The following is a 15974-nucleotide window of genomic DNA, read 5'->3' as shown; positions in this document are numbered from 1 at the left end:
AGCAAGACCAAGACCAGGGCTGTGTCAGAACGTCCACCCAAACCCCTATATCGCTCAATCACTATATAGAGCTGACCACTTGGACAGATGATAACTACTTTTCGTTCCTCGTTGGTCACGAAACTCCACCTCCCAACCTGTGCCATCTTTGCCATTTCACCCCAGAAAACAGATTGTCCACCTTAAGCTAATACTCTGAAAGAGTTAACATTGAAGAGGGAGTTTAAAATCTCTGGACAGATTGGAGAGAGTGGGCAAAAGGACAAGCTGCCTTACCTTCAGTTTGCTCCTCCAGATCAAAAATGGGAGTGAAAAAGGACACTTAGAGAGTGAAATAGTGGAAGTCGTAATTAGGACCAGGAATGCTGCTAGGACCAGGAATGCTGCTAAGGGACATGTGGGAAATAAAAAGGGGACTAACACTTAGAAACTGCTCATCATATTAAAGAGACACTACATGGTTGACAGCCGCACTGAGTTTTACAATCATCTTCTTAATATTTCCAAAGAACCCAAAGAAACTGCTCTAAATTTTGTGTTCCTTGCCAACGAACTCAAAGAGAAACCGTTATGGTAAGTAGCAAATGAGGAGACTGATAAACTGTACAGCAGGGCTACAATTCAGCACAAGTTCCTCCGCTCCTTTGAAACTGGGTTGCTCAGTGACTGCATTAAGTATCAGCTACTGCCTCAAAACAGATGAATACCATAACAGAAGAAGAACTGATAGAGAGGGTCAATGAAGCTTTAAAGCTAGAAAATGAAAGATTTGAGAAGCGCAAACGATCCACTGCTGTCAAGGTTCCCAAGGGACAAGAGCTCTAAACGGAATGCCGGGCAGTCCCGGAACCTGTTCAGGCTACACAAAACCCTAAAAATCCCCCACTGCAGTGAAACCAGTTAAAAATAAAGAGCCTCAACCAGGCAAATGGCAGATAACAGAAGAATCTTGCAAAGAAATGACAGAAATGTTTCTGGCTGCTATGAAAACCAGTTCCAAGTTACCAACGCTGATGGACTGTTGCAGATTTGTGTTTTGCCAAATGTGCCAGTGAGGACAATATGTTTTAGGCTTTGATGAGGGGTTTGGCTTTGAGAACCTTTGTTCTTTGGGGCTTTGGTGTCCACTGGCAGTGAGGGGGAATATCGTTGACTTCTCTTTTGATCGGCTGAATGGATGTTGGTCCTTCTTCAGTAGATTGGGTGTTTCACATTTGTAAATTGAAGCCGCTCGACCTGCTATGCTTTTAGCTTGGGATTTGATCTGTAACCAGGAACTCAGATCGGGTCAGGTTTAAGTTTGGTCAGTACCTTTCCTAAGCATACCTTGGTTCTGACAGTGTTCCACAAACCCATCTCGGTGGCTTTGAGGTATCTTGCTCTGTAGTCGGTCGACATGAGATCCACATAGCAGCTCATAGCTGTTCTGACCCTCCAGGGTTCTAAGCATGCCTACTAGTGATTGGATAGATGGGGCAAAGGCATCAAATGATTCAGTCACCAAACTTTAGTGCTGGGGCATTTAAGATGGCATGCAGTTCACATTGGAGGAGCTGAAGTGGTTTACCATACTTATCTTCTAGAGCCTGCATAGCTGCTGTATACAGCCTTGGATCATATGAAGGATTTAGCCAGTTGGAGTGCGCTCCGCAGCTTCAGATGTCCAGGAAGCACTTGATATTTGTACTGCTCATTCAGGTGAACATGGCTGTTTAGAAGATTGTTGAGCGCTATCTTCAGTAAGGCAAAGTCGCTTTCTTTGCCACTTTCAAAGAAAGGAATCATAGGTTTGGGTATGCCATAGGAAGGGGAGAAGAGCCGAGAAACATCCACTGCCTGTGGTAATTGTGGAGTGGATTGAGGCAAGGCTGAATGGTAGAACGCTGTTTTGACAGGATATGCGAAGGCTGACTGAGTCGGCTGACATTGCACTGGATAAACTGAGTATGGAGCAGGGACTAGGTTGTAGTTCACCAGTGCTAAACCAGGAAGCAAAGATGAAGGAGGAGCTGATTGTAATGATGGATGAAGAGGTGAAGTTGTAAATTGTCCTGGAGGTGGATCCACATGAACTGGAGGTGGAGCTGCAGCATGCAGAGCTAGGACACTGAGAGGTGTAGCTAAACTCACTGCAGGAGGAGCTGGGGCCACAACGGGCTAAGCTCTGTGGAGAGTGGGAGGCGTAGCCACCATCACCGGTGGTAAAACTGCGGCTGTGGTAGGTATGGCTGTATGAAGCACTTGAGGCAGAGCGATACTTACTGAGGGTGGAGCTGCATCTGTAGGAGGCAGAGCAGGAGGTTGGTTGGCTGCAGGTGGAGCAATAACCATGGGAAGAGGAGCTGGAGTCGGCGGAGGCACAGGGTTACTTATCTTGTGCTGATCTGATGTATATAAACCAACAGATTCCAATGGAAAACATCTAAACAACATGGGCTTTCTAACAATAGTAACATGTTAAAATCTTAGACTGGATTTATATCACTTCCTTGTCCTTCCATTCAGTGGTGTAATGGATTAAGTCTTTAGCTCAATCCAAATAATGTAGCTTCTGTTCATAACTCATATCCCTTTGGGGTCAATTGGAGAACACCATCCAGGGTAGAGAAGTATGGGGAGACTATATTTTGATAAAATATTCTCCCCAAACAAAAGGAGCTCAGAACTGCTGCTTAATTCAGACAGCTTTCAGCCTCACAGACATCACTACATACACATAAATTCTGCATGTCAAATTAGTACGACAGGTTTCTGGAAAAGAACTACAAAAACCCATAATGTTACACAAATGTAGTGACCAGCTGTAGCTCTCCACAATAAAACCCAAAACGTGTGAAGGTGAGGACATTTGCATGTCTTACACTTAGTACATATGAAATAATGCATATTTTTTAAAACTCTGTGATGTGGGCTGTGCCTATATACATCCAGTTGCAAATGTTTGTGGGCAACCGAATAGCTCCTGGATTTGGTTAGGGACATCAGCAGGTTCATATGCTAAACGAATTGGTCCTTGCTCCCTTCCTAACTAACATAACTATTTTAGAAAGGACCCATCATAGCACATTTCTGGCATTGTTCAAGAGTCTTTATTTTAGGTATTGGAGTGAGAATTTGACTTAAAAGTTGGGGACTGTGCAATGGTTCCTGACTAAATGTAGAATGGCATTTGGTATGAAAACTTTATCAAGCTGCAGATATGATTTATATATTTTTTTTGTTAAACACCATTAGTTTTCATTTAAAAAAAACTATAATTACTGGAGCAAAGATGACTCTCTCCTGGTCCATGGACCCCCTAAGAGGTTTAGCCTCAGTGTAAGCGAATGTATTTTGGAATACGTTTGGTGCAGCCCTGATTTGGTTATCCAATCAGGGTTGCACTTTCTTGTTGCTTACCTCAATAGATGAAGAGTCAAACCTCCACAGGGGTTTCTCATAGAGACCGACCTGCTGCTCCAGATAGGAGGGGAGATTGCGTCCGAGTGTGGAATAACAGCTGATTTATGCACAACATACTCCTGAAATCAGGCAAAATTTAGCTCATATGTAATACAGTTACATTTATAAATTTGAAAATGTTAATTTTACCAATGATTTAATGAAATTTAATTTGCCAGTATTCAATGAGAATCGCCACTGACTTTTACCTGTTCATTTAGATTTTATGTTGACAAAATTATCTTCCTGTGCCCTAGAGGGGCATTTTCATCTTAATGTGTGCAGCCCAGCTTCAATACAATTATAGAATCCTGGATCAAAAAGAAAAAGTAGCCAACCTGTTTTAAAGTTTATTTTGTGACATGTAGCCTAATAATGTTACTATTGTAGAATCCTGATGTAGTTTGTTCTTCTGTGGCTGGGGAAGATTACGAAGATGTTCCCAATTTTTTTTAATCCTTATGATGGTGCCGGACATGCTAAATTGTCTGCTAGTGTATCACTAGCAGAAAATCTAAGCCTAACACAGGTCATCTATGAGACGGTAAAGTCATGGCTCCATTAGTTTTATGTGGTGCTAAATTAGGAACCAGCATCTCGCACAGCAGAGTATGTGTATTGCCTGAAAAGCGATAATACTCATGCAGGTAATTGCTGGGAAAAATTTAAACATGGGCATTCTACTGTGAAGGAAGACATGTGTTTGAAGCTACTTTATGGAAGATAAATTTGCTTCTTTATCAGACATTTCTATAATCCCTTCAACACACGCAAAGTCTACTAAAGGCCTTTCCACTGATCATAAAATAGCAGTCTTCAAACACACAAAACTTAAATAGAAAATTATAAAGCTAATAAAGGTATAGGCCATCTTAATTTTAAAATTATTAAAAACTTGACTAAATATGAATTTGTGGTTTTTCATAGGCTAAAAACAGATGAACATGGAGAAAAGAAAACAGAAACACTGACAAATGTCAATGATTTCACATAGGTGACTGAAGAGATACCAGAGAGCACCAGAATTAAGTGAGCCTGTTTTTTAGCCGGGTTTGGAGCAGGCTAGCTGCACACACGAAATCACCGTGGAAACTAATGTTTTACTGTTTTTGTGAAGCCGAGTAAAGGCTTAATTAAGGCAGGTTATGCAGAAAATCATGGCTTAATCCCTTATCTTGATTTTGTAAAATTGGCATCTGGTCCATCTAGTTTAGCTCATTTGAAGACATTGGTATCAATGCAGTGCATTAACTACTGCACCAAGTTGCCATTTGAAAATTAGCATAGATTGTATTATACATTTAATGACAAAAATAGGAGGCTTCTAAAAAAAATAACAAAAAACAAAGCAAACAGTTTAAATGCATTCAGAAATAGAATTTTATTGGCATGATGTGTTCCTAACTTGAAAAAAAAAAAAAAAAAAACAAAGCATACAGTTTAAATGCATTCAGAAATAGAATTTTATTGGCATGATGTGTTCCTAACTTGGTATTTTTAATTTCAGAAATGAAAAAAAAGGACTAGTTTCAGTCGTTCAGCCAACTTTTTAAAGGAAACCGATTATTGCCGATATCATATTCCTTGATTCCAGCAAAATGCTAATCCTCATGCTTGATCCACCGACTCCGGTCATGATATACAACAATATGAAAATGGGTTTATTACTATAATGATCCATTATTCTAAAGCTGTGAGGAATTCTTTTTTTAAAGGGGGTCAAGCTAACATCAACCAAAAAGTGAATTTACAACAAACACTGCATATGTCTTGAAGTTTCTGTGATTAGAGGCCCTCATAAAAATCAAGCTTATGTTCTACAACAGGTCATGTTACAAGAGTGTGATGACTGATCTAGATTGTGAACAATACCCCTATTCTGGGATATAAGAAACATGCAGTGCAAGGAAATCAATGTTATAAAACATTGCTTAGATCTTTGAAATACTGCAGAACCCATGTTCCCTTCCAGACAGATGAATAATAGCAGGGACAGCCTTTAATCTCTACTGCATTTCTTTATCTGAAGGAAAGTTCATTTGCAACTTCCGAAGTAAAACAGTAATGAGTAAAGAAAAAAAATGAATAAAAGCAAACAACAAAATATGCACATAAAGTACGTGTGTTGGAATACCTGTTTGGGGATCAGTTATCAGAAAAAAAAATAACTTGCACATCTGGAAAAACTCTAATAGTACAAGGCAGTAAAAGGTCTTAAAAATGGTTTTTCAAAAGATGCTAAAACCAGAGCCTGTCTCTTTGAATTCATGATGCATTAGGAGAAATCATTTCATTGCACCTTGACCAAATCTGTTGGTTTAGATATTGAGGCAGATTTTTTAAGCAGCTCTTTCAGTAAAATATGCTGCACAAACCCTCTGAGGCAAACTTTGAAAGTAAACAAATCGTCTGACCCTGAAGAAAGCCATTTTATGGCCATAGACAGAAAAAAAAAAAAATGTTGGGGCCAAAATGTACCTGATTCCTCCCCTTCCAAACAAAGGGTATTACATTGTTAAAAGCTTGTGAGACATGTATATAAAATTAAAGTGTATAATAGAATGCACATGTTTCGCCAAGAATAAACAATAGTAAACAATACACACAAAATCTATAAAAAAAGAAATGTGGCAAGCAATCACTTAATACACTCTTCAAAGCGCTGGAATGCATACAAAGTTCAAATCAGGTGTCCATAACAAATAAGTGCCTCTAATGAAAATGTAAAAACTGTCAAATCAAAAACAAAAAGAGTGTTGCACACTAAAACCAGAAAATTTCTGTGACCTGCAAATGCATAAGACATTAAAGAAAAAGCTTAAACATTAACATTTTCAATTCTTAAACATAACCTGCCTTCTTCAGTATCAACAAAATGTACATCAGGAGAGAGTCTGGTAAGTTTTCCCGACTCTCCAATTCACAGTTTGCAATTAGATGACAGCATTGCTGTTTACAGTTAGAATTGCACATATGGAGGAGCAGTATCAAGACTAAAGATGATTCACAGAACTCCAGGGGGCGCTATAATCTAGCAAAAGAAAAAAAAGAAATTGCACGTGATTCAATGGATAGAAGCTTTTCCTTTTTGTTTCTTTCTAAAATCCCAGAAGATACAGTAAAGATGGAGCCTTTTCTGATATGATCAGCTCAGAATGATCAACTCTCCACCCTCATAGGGTTGTCTACAAGAGCTAAACAGAGTTCCTAGGGACAGCCTGAAAGGTGGGAAGGGATTAAAAATATTTCCACTTAGATAGGTCCACTGATGTTACTGATGACGCCAAGTAGGTTTTTGCGCAAGTTTCCATCAACTGCAAACGAGGACTCTTCTGCTGTCCAGTCTCCACGCCACTGAGCACCAGCCTGAGAGCTCAGCAGAGAGGTTTAAGAGACAGTTGAATGAGCCCCTAACAGGGGCCATGTGCATTACCTACAGTTGTTTTGTGCTACTATAAGGGACTGGACAGTGGCTGTCAGCATCTTGGTGTGCAGTGCTGACGCAGATGTGTAAATCCTGAAAAGGCATTTCAGAATACATGGCCTTATTGAAGAGAAGGGCACCTGTTTTACTGTCCAGCACTTAAGGATCTCCAGAGGAGCAGACTAAATTGCTCGAGACAGTTGCGGTCTATTATGGTCGGTGAAACCTTGAAAAAGACAAAACAGAAAGAATTCGATTAAACTCGATGCAACTTCATGAACTGCAAATTCAAACTTCAATATTTTTCATCAGGGTTATATGTCATAGACAAACACAAAGTAGTGCAAGAGGTGTTGTGGGAATAAAATGTGATGATTTCCAACCTTTGTCTTATAGATTATAAGGTGAAAAGTAAACAAAACATACGGGAGAACACCTTATTCTGCAAATTTGCTGTCAACAAAATGTCTTCTGATTAATTGCACATGGGACTTTTGGCTTTCCTTGAACAATTACTTTCTTCTTAAAAAGGCCAGATTTTTTAATTGTACATTTAAAAACAACTCTATCAACATATTCTCCCATCTGATCTGTAAATCTCTAAAGTGGTAAATACACCGGACACGTAACAGCGTGTGAGCAAAGCAAAGTGGCATAAGAGCATATGTTTGAAAACTGAAATTTATGTTCAAAAGAAACAGGTTTGGCAATGGGGCTCTGAGCTTTTGTGACATGGGTAATTAAATTACTTAAATTAGTACTGTGTTAAAGTCATGAACTTATAATACATGATCACCTAAAAATCAGCATATAGACCAATCTGATGGGAAATATAATATATATTTAGATAGCATGTTAGAACTACCAATATCTGCTGGTTGGGCATTAATAACTGTAGGGATTGGGCATCATCTTGTTGAAAAAGCAACAAGTAGAAGATGCACCTTGTCCTGAAGTGAACTGTGAAACCGGATGTCGCATTTCTGTTTCTTCCTAACCCAAACTGGAGCGTTTACCCATCTGAAATTAGTAACTCCTCCCAAATTAAGAAAGGCTTTGCATATATATATATATATATATATATATATATATATATGGGCATTGAACGAGTATATAACACACCCAGTGTAAACAATTTTACTGTTTAAAAAGGAAAGCTGTGCCACTTTGCTTTGCTTATGCACAGTTACTCGTTTGGTGTATTTACTGCTTAACCCCCTTCAGAGTAGCATTAATCTCTTGGCTGCTTCTGATTAATTGCTCTCCTTGTTCAGGGACTAGCTTCAGTAGACTGTTTGTAGTTGTGCTCTCTTAGGTTTGTAGTTCTACTCCACCCGATGTCTAAACCTTAGGTGTTGTTATACAAGAGATGGACCGATCCAGTTTATTCTGATACAATACCTGACAATATCAGCTGATACTTATCTAATAAAACTGTTAAATCAACAGTATTATTATTATCAGTATTATTACCATGTGACTCAAAGTATTGGGCTTGATAAAAACACCGTGTTGTGTTTGCTCATCACGAGCTGCTGTGCATGCTCTGCATAATGACATAATGCATGTTGCAAACATAGACTTAAAGTTATTAGATCAATATTTGAATTGCTGTGTATGATATCGACCAAAAAGAAATAACTGGATTGGAAGGCTGGATCCAATTAAAACAACCAAACCAAATGAATGCTCCAAATGAACATTTATTTCGGACACTGGTTGAACTCTCCAGTGCAGCTTAACAGCTTTATGCATAGGGGTTGGAGATACTGAAATACTGCTGCATCCTCGGTGCACAAAGGAGCATTATTCCAAAGCTGCCCTCCAAACCGCTGACACAGTTATACATGGCTATAACAGTTACTGCTATCCTCCAGTAAATCCACCACTATACCTTTAATTGCAGATTCATTTAACCCTAGTACAGTACAGTATCTTTAAAATCTGTGTTGTTTCTTTGCTTAATATGATGCAAACTTCCCCTACCTGCTGCTGATATAGCTGAATAAAAACAACACATTTCTACTCTCCTTCATCTTAATGATTCTGTTTATTCTCTAATATTCTTTAACAAACCATCACAGAACAGCTGAACTAATCCCGATTACATTAATTACACACAGGTAAACTACTTAGCAACTGGATGGCCACTGAAGCAAACAGGTGCTAGAATATTCTTACTAGAACAAGAAAAAGGCTGAATAAAAATGTGCAACACTTTCTTTTCTTTGTACTGCTTTGTGTTGGTCGTTCCTTTTAAAAGACATTAAAGTTTTTAAAATGTGACAAATTGTACAAAAGTTCAAGCGTAATTAAACCTTTTTTCAAGTAACTTAAGTAAGAGATGTGAGCTACGACTAAGGCATGTGTCGTCGTTTTTACCATTTCTCCTGCTCCTTACCTGGTTAAATGACGACTTGATTCATGTACTTCCATCTCATTGCTCTTAAAATCGTTGAGTTCTTTCCTGATTGCTGCCTGCAGACAAGGAATAAAAACATTGAGAGAACCATCACTAGAGAAGAAAAAAAAGAAGAAAAACTCCAGCATTTTTGTCCACTTCATGCATTATTCAGTCTTCACTCAAGGCCATGAAGAATACTGCAGAGTTCTCTTTTAACATCACAAGACCTTCACATTTCCCTTCAATATGAAGCCCTAATTTTATAGGGAGCCTTCTTCTGGTCCAATGTTTGTGGTTTTTAGGCATCAAGTCTGCAAATTTACTCATAGAAAGAAACCTAGATCCCTTTCAGACACTGCAATAAGTACTTTATCCATAGTTTGAGTCCTGAACTAAATAAGACCCTTGGAAAATGTTAAAAGATCTTCAAGAATTTCAGAAAGTCCAGTTGCTTTTGATTGAGTTTTTTCACCAACCATGACCTTGATTAATAAAAATTTATGCCAGCACCAATTCTAAGTGTGATTACATTGTGCAGAGCACAACAATATGCAGCAAGGAAACCATTAATGAAAGAGGGAGACTTAAAGTAAATAATTTTTTTGCACTGGTAAGGTTAAATTTTTTTTTAGAAAGTCTGAAAAAAAAAAAAAAAAAACTCAAAGCGGCTATTTAAAAAAAAAAACAAAAAACAGGCAGGTCAGCAGTTTGTTTCAGTGGATGAAAACAAATATAGACTATATCTAGATTTTGACCTCATGATCTTAACTACCACCAACAGGCCCTGTATGTTTTTACAACAGACTGTTTTTCTTTTTTTCAGAATGTTTCTTTAAATCAATGCTTTTACTTAAAGTTGTACCTGCTCTTTAAGTACCTGCTCACTGTTTGCCACAAGTGTTAAACAGTGAGCTTTAATAACTGACTTTCTACTTTTTCTGGCCTCCTTACTTTGTTGGGCGGTTAAAGAAACTTGGGAACTGAGAAACCTTAATATTGATCAATTTTACATTAAAACAGTAATAAGTACAATTACATTTGATGATTGCAGTTTTTTTTTTATTATTTATTAGAATTGTTAAGGGTGTAAATAGCTGTATATTGTTGATATACATTTTTCAGCATGAGGTGATGCTACTACAAACAAATATTGCAAGGGTTTTGACAGATCTCAAGGATTGCCAATTAAAATGGAGAATGATTTGTATCCTGATTTTTATTTAGACGGTGGATCCATTGGAGCAAAGCATTAAACTGTGTTAATATAAAATGGAAATACTTAAATAACATGTGACTGTGCATCCATTTTCAGTATTATTGTTTTTTTCTGACTTTACTATCAGTTTCATAAAATAAAATTACTAGTTAGGAATTGTAGTTCTTAGACACAGCATGAAAGAAATCATTAAAAGCTTGGATTAGTTTGATGGTTTCAGTAGAGGACACCATTATCAATCATGTAATCTCCATCACCCCCACCCGATAACCCATCCTGTCGAGGAGTTTTGAGCCTAGCTCACACACAGTGCACCATATTACAGTATCACATGTCAATGTCTGGTGAATCACTGCCTTTAAGAAATAGATCTTCGACAGTGAAAATGTTCGGTACATGAATCAGTTCACCAGGGGGGCTTTACATCCAATTTCGAGATATTATGTGTGACGGCAATACAGCAAGGTGACGTTATTGCTTTCACTATTCAACATGACTCAAGGGGACATCTCTAGCCTTAGGAGGAAGTACTGAGGACAGCAGAACAAAATCAATTATTTACCCAATGAAAGAAAAAGGACAGGAAAACAACAGCAGAACGGTGCCATGGTTAGTGGTCCTGAGGCGGGGTTTATCCAATTAGTCTCTTATATAAGGGACTTAGTTGCGTAATAAAAACACCGATTCCCTCTGATGTTCACTAGAGTTCCTCAGGTGTGACCTTGGGTGCTCTAAAGGGAGGAAGGCAGATGATGTGCTCAGCACAAAACTGCCTCTCATTAAAAGTCAGCGGCGTAGATCAGTGTCAGCAGCCGGACCGCTTCAGGGTGTTTACTCACAAACAGTAACAAAACAGCTGAGGTGGAACATGACACTACAAGACAGGAGAAACATGAAATCCTACTGAGTCATGCTATGCAAAAACAATCTAGAAATAAAAATTTCTTAAATTTAGTGTATTTACCCTTAATTTGAGTAGGGAAATAAGATGTTTTACCAATGGAAGGAGTATATTTTCTCCTTAAATAAGATAATAAGATAACATGCATTAGAAATAAGACAATGCAATTATATTTTTCTTATTTTAAAAATAAATTGTCTTGTTCCATTGGTAGAGTGTCTCACTTACCTCCTTAATTCAAGAAAAAATGCACTGATTTTAAGACAAAATTATTTATTTAGAGTCCCATTGTTTGCAGTGTGTCTCCTCTTTGATAAAAGCTACTTTAAATGTGACAGAAATTGCATGGCTTTACTTACATTTAAACAGAAAAAGAGACATTTCGACACAAGAGACTATATCATTGTATTTAAAACAGTCAAATACTAGCCTTATCAGCTGCTGTGAGCCGGGTCCAGGGCTTGTCTGCTCGCCGGTCGTAGTCCTGTGCATCTGAAACCTCTACATAGTCACTGAATCTGATAAGAATTTTGGCTTGTCTCAGCTCCTCTACAGTGGGCCTCTGGCTCAGCTGGAACAGGAAAAGAAGAAAAGCTTATGAAACAGTAAAGAAAAAACAAGTAAATCCAATTAAAGCTGTTCGATTAGATAGACTTCCAAATTTGTATACAATCAAGCAGGCAAAAGGAAAGCTTTAACATTAGGTGTATTCAGTGCAAGTATGTTAGACAATGGCTGTGGATATAAAGGCATCGGAACGAGAGCTACACATTTCTGATACTGTGCACCATGTTTTAAAAATCTATTTTAGAAAAAAAAAAAAGAAAAATACTGGGGTAAAATAATGTTCAAGTAAAAGTAGAAATTACACATTTGAAAAAGAAAACCAAATTCTTCTCAACCAAATGAACAGAACAAAGTAATAGCTTAATTTGGAGTAATAATCTTTCAACTCTATAAACAACACCTTCCACCTGAGAAATATCAGCAATTTTTGGTTTGTTACGATAAATGACTGCAAATGTAAAACATTTCTTGATTATTTAATTCTCAGGCCAGCAAATAAAAAAAATTATTATACATAGAAAAAAAAATATAGAAATTCAGGCAAACTTAATATAAAACCCATCATTAAGAAAAGATCTATTCTAAGGGGATCTCAATGCAGAACAGGAAGCTGTAATTTTGTTTTTAGAAAATAAATGTCTCTCTAGTGGAATCCTCTTTAGGATTGGGTGTTAATTTGTTGAACAATGTGCTGGCCTGGTCGACGGTAAAAGCTGTAGGGAATTTTTTATCTCATGTTGGTCATGTTGGCATTTTTGCCTTTTCCAGGGGTCTCAAACTTTAATCCTTGATGGTTGGTGTCATGGAACCTAACTCGAGTATGAGCTCATTAGCAGAGGTTAAATGCTGCTAGTGAGGAAGTTTAGCCATTAGATTAATGTGTGTAGGACAAGTGACCTATTTCAAAGTCACATGATACCTGCCCCTGAAGATTTGAGTTGGACGCCCCTTCTCTATTCCATTGCCTTTAAAAATGTTTGCATCAATTCAGCCTCTATTGGTAAAAAAAATAAATAAATAAATGATGCAACCACTACTATGTTCCACTGCAGTCAGTGGTATCCTGCAAACACAGCCTTTTGCATGCCTGCCAGGTTAATTTTGGCCATGCTCAATGGGCACCGTACTCTTTTACCCTTACCTTTCACTTTCCCCTCATTTAAGTGCTCCAGAAGGAGCAGACTTTTTACATCATTTTTTTTTTTTGTCCTTCAAGCCTTGTTTGCAGATTTTTAATGTTTGGTTTCCTCTTAAAATTTTTATTTTCTGTTATACACAAAATAATTCTAAAACTAAAATGATGTGCAAATGAAATATCATATAGACTCAGTTCAAATATTTTCTTTTTACAGTGCACACATCTAATTAATAGAAAATCATGTTTGGAAACCAACACGCTTTGCTTCGTTTATAAAATGCTTATCAATTAATATATCTTTAATCTGTTTTGCCTTTAATCCACTCGCCTCAGTTTGAGAACAGATGTGAGATTTTGTTTTAATCACAAGCTGCATGTGAGCAGAAAGTGCTACACTTTTATTGACACTGAGGGGAACAACACCTCCCCATGAGATCAAATGATTTGGAAGAAAACATGCTGAAGGACCAAGGGCAAAAAGGACATTCATCTCCTGTTGAATAAACAATTACAAAAAAAAAAAAAAAACACCACACACATTTTAGGCCCTGTGAAAGACGAGATTCATTTATTTTTTTTTACTGTTCCAGTGTTTGTTTACCCTGGCCTTTCATTTGTCCCCCTCAGTGGTTTGAACAGCGCGAGTTTGCACCTTCAGAGCTATTTTGGACTCACCTTTCGTGTCAGCCTCCTTTTTATTTCCCTCTTTTCTTCCATTTCCTCCTGCTCATTGCGGGCTGCAGAAAACGAAAAGATGAGCTGGTTTACTTTGGGCGTAGTCGCATGCAAATCATCAACACTTTTTGGAATTATAATAAATCATTGAAGAGATACAAACATTATTTGCATAATGTAACTCATTAGATCCAAACTAAACTGGAGAAAGGACTTCAAAATGCTTTAAGCTGTTTCAATCATCATTTGCTGCAGTTCACTATGGCTATGGGGAAACAGCAATCAGGTTCTTTCCAAGTTCTCCCTAGGCGATTCAGGTGCCATGTTAAGAATCAAGTGATTCACCCATTAGCAGTGCTTTAAACTGTAGATAATTAACCAGATCTCTAGATTGTAAGATTCTAGATTGTAGAACTCTAGGTTCTGTTGAGAAAACTATAAGGAATCATCCTAGATTTCCACCGGTCAGACATCAGCAACAGCTCAACCTGTATGTACTGCTGCTTGCAGTTTTGTATTCTGGCCACATACAAAAAAGGAGAGAGAAAAAAAAAATCTTTCTTGGTGTTTGAAGGAGAGATGGATTTATCACTCATTTGTGCTTTTCTTCTGTGCTCTGCCTATCAGGCAGGAGCCTCTGGGAAAGCAGGAACTGCTGCTAAGCCAGTCTTTGATGTGAAAGCTGCAAAGACCCAGGCAACAGACCTGCTTCTCTCTGATAGTGTGCATGCCTAAACTAAGGCACAAGCCTCTGTAGACATGGTTTCTCAGGGAGCCCTGCTGCATGACTGCGTCACAGAAAACCACTGACCAAGGAGGGACCAAGTGGCAAATGTATGTCATGTAATAACTATGTCAAATTGATGCAATGACTGAAAAAACACAGAACCAACAGCTACAATAAATGTCAATGTCATGAAACGGTAACTTTTTGGAAACTATAACATTTTTGAGTGAAAATTGGAAAACACTTACGTTTGAGGATGTTCCTTTGTTCTAGCTCCTCTGCTGTGGGTCTCTGGCTCAAGCGCCTGATGAGAAACACATACTCTGTCAGAACATTAGCCTATGCAAAAGGTCCGGCAACCAACAGCTAAAAAGGCAAAAGGTTTTAGTCTCTTTGCAATTGCCATTTAATCATGACATTTAAATAATAAGCAGAGATTAATCAACGATTCAACTATAGAAAATATTATGAAAAGACAATTAGATGGCTTTGAAACACATGTGTTTAATATACAGGGTCTGTCACCCTGCATGAATGACCACAGTCATGCTCATCATCTGAAACTGGAGGAGTTTAAGTTGAAAATCTACAGAGAAAGTTAGCTCACCTAAACTTACAGCAGGTTCAAGGAAAATATCAACTACAAACCAAGAGGACAATGGGAACTCTGGAAGAGCTGCAGAAAGTAAGAGCTCAGGTGGGGGGATCTTTTAACAAGGTAACCGCTGTGACCATACACACATCTGGTCTTTAAGGGTGAGATGCTAGGAAGGTAGCATTGAAACATGCCATAAAAGTATTATGATTCTGACAGAGCAGGTCACCATTGCTGCAACAGCCTGGCATAGACAGACCATTTTAATAATGAAAGCTTGGTGGTAGCATGATGCTGTGGGGATGGATGTTTATTAAGGACAGATAAGCTGCTAAGAATTAATGTGAAAACTGAATGCATTTAACACTGGAGTTGAAGGTTAACCTTCCAACTGTACAATAAAAAGTCAACAGTAGAATCCAGCTGAGAATCTGTGAGAAGGACCAGGGCTCGTTGTTCAGAAGGTCTGCGTCTCATAAAACATGAGTAAAAGTGTTTGTACACACAGAGCAGATCTTCAAAGAGGGGACAAATTAATTTGTTTCGTTTTTTTTTTTCAATTCAGCAGACGCTGAGTGCAAAAGTAGCTTTGCTTGTTTGCCTTCATCAGTATGCAGATCATATTCTAACGACCAAACGGCACTAATTAATGAGAGGGGGATAGGAAAATGTAAGCATTTACTACATGCAAAGCAGTTATTAGAAATGGAAACTCAACTGCGGCCACAGTTTTTGCATCTTTAAGTCTTTCTGAAAGTAAGTTATTGTTTTCACAAAGGATGCATTGGTAGAATGACAGATCATACTTGGACGATTTGAAATAACAGAAGAATAATATTAATAAAGAACAAATACATCTATGCAGGGGGGTGGAAATTAATGCAGA

At 38.0% G+C, this 15974-nt stretch overlaps 1 protein-coding gene across 3 annotated transcripts in view; it reads right to left on the bottom strand.

The window, feature by feature from the left end:
• Positions 1–6514: 6514 nt before the first annotated feature.
• LOC107092426 (phosphatase and actin regulator 1-like) overlaps positions 6515–15974 on the bottom strand; it is a 65440-nt gene continuing 55980 nt past the window's right edge. For all 3 annotated transcript variants that reach the window (XM_015386913.1, XM_015386911.1, XM_015386912.1), the window contains 5 exons: positions 14742–14797; positions 13767–13828; positions 11817–11957; positions 9267–9343; positions 6515–7091 (listed from right to left, as the gene is read on the bottom strand). In XM_015386913.1, coding sequence (XP_015242399.1) covers positions 7076–7091; positions 9267–9343; positions 11817–11957; positions 13767–13828; positions 14742–14797 — 352 coding nt within the window. In that variant the 3' untranslated portion in view covers positions 6515–7075. The remainder of the gene's footprint in view (positions 7092–9266; positions 9344–11816; positions 11958–13766; positions 13829–14741; positions 14798–15974) is intronic.

This window comes from Cyprinodon variegatus, unplaced genomic scaffold (assembly GCF_000732505.1).
Source record: "Cyprinodon variegatus isolate N-32 unplaced genomic scaffold, C_variegatus-1.0 Scaffold380, whole genome shotgun sequence".
NCBI lineage: Eukaryota > Metazoa > Chordata > Actinopteri > Cyprinodontiformes > Cyprinodontidae > Cyprinodon > Cyprinodon variegatus.
The sequence above is the reverse complement of the archived record's forward strand: the minus strand, read 5'-3'. Positions and strand labels throughout refer to the sequence as shown.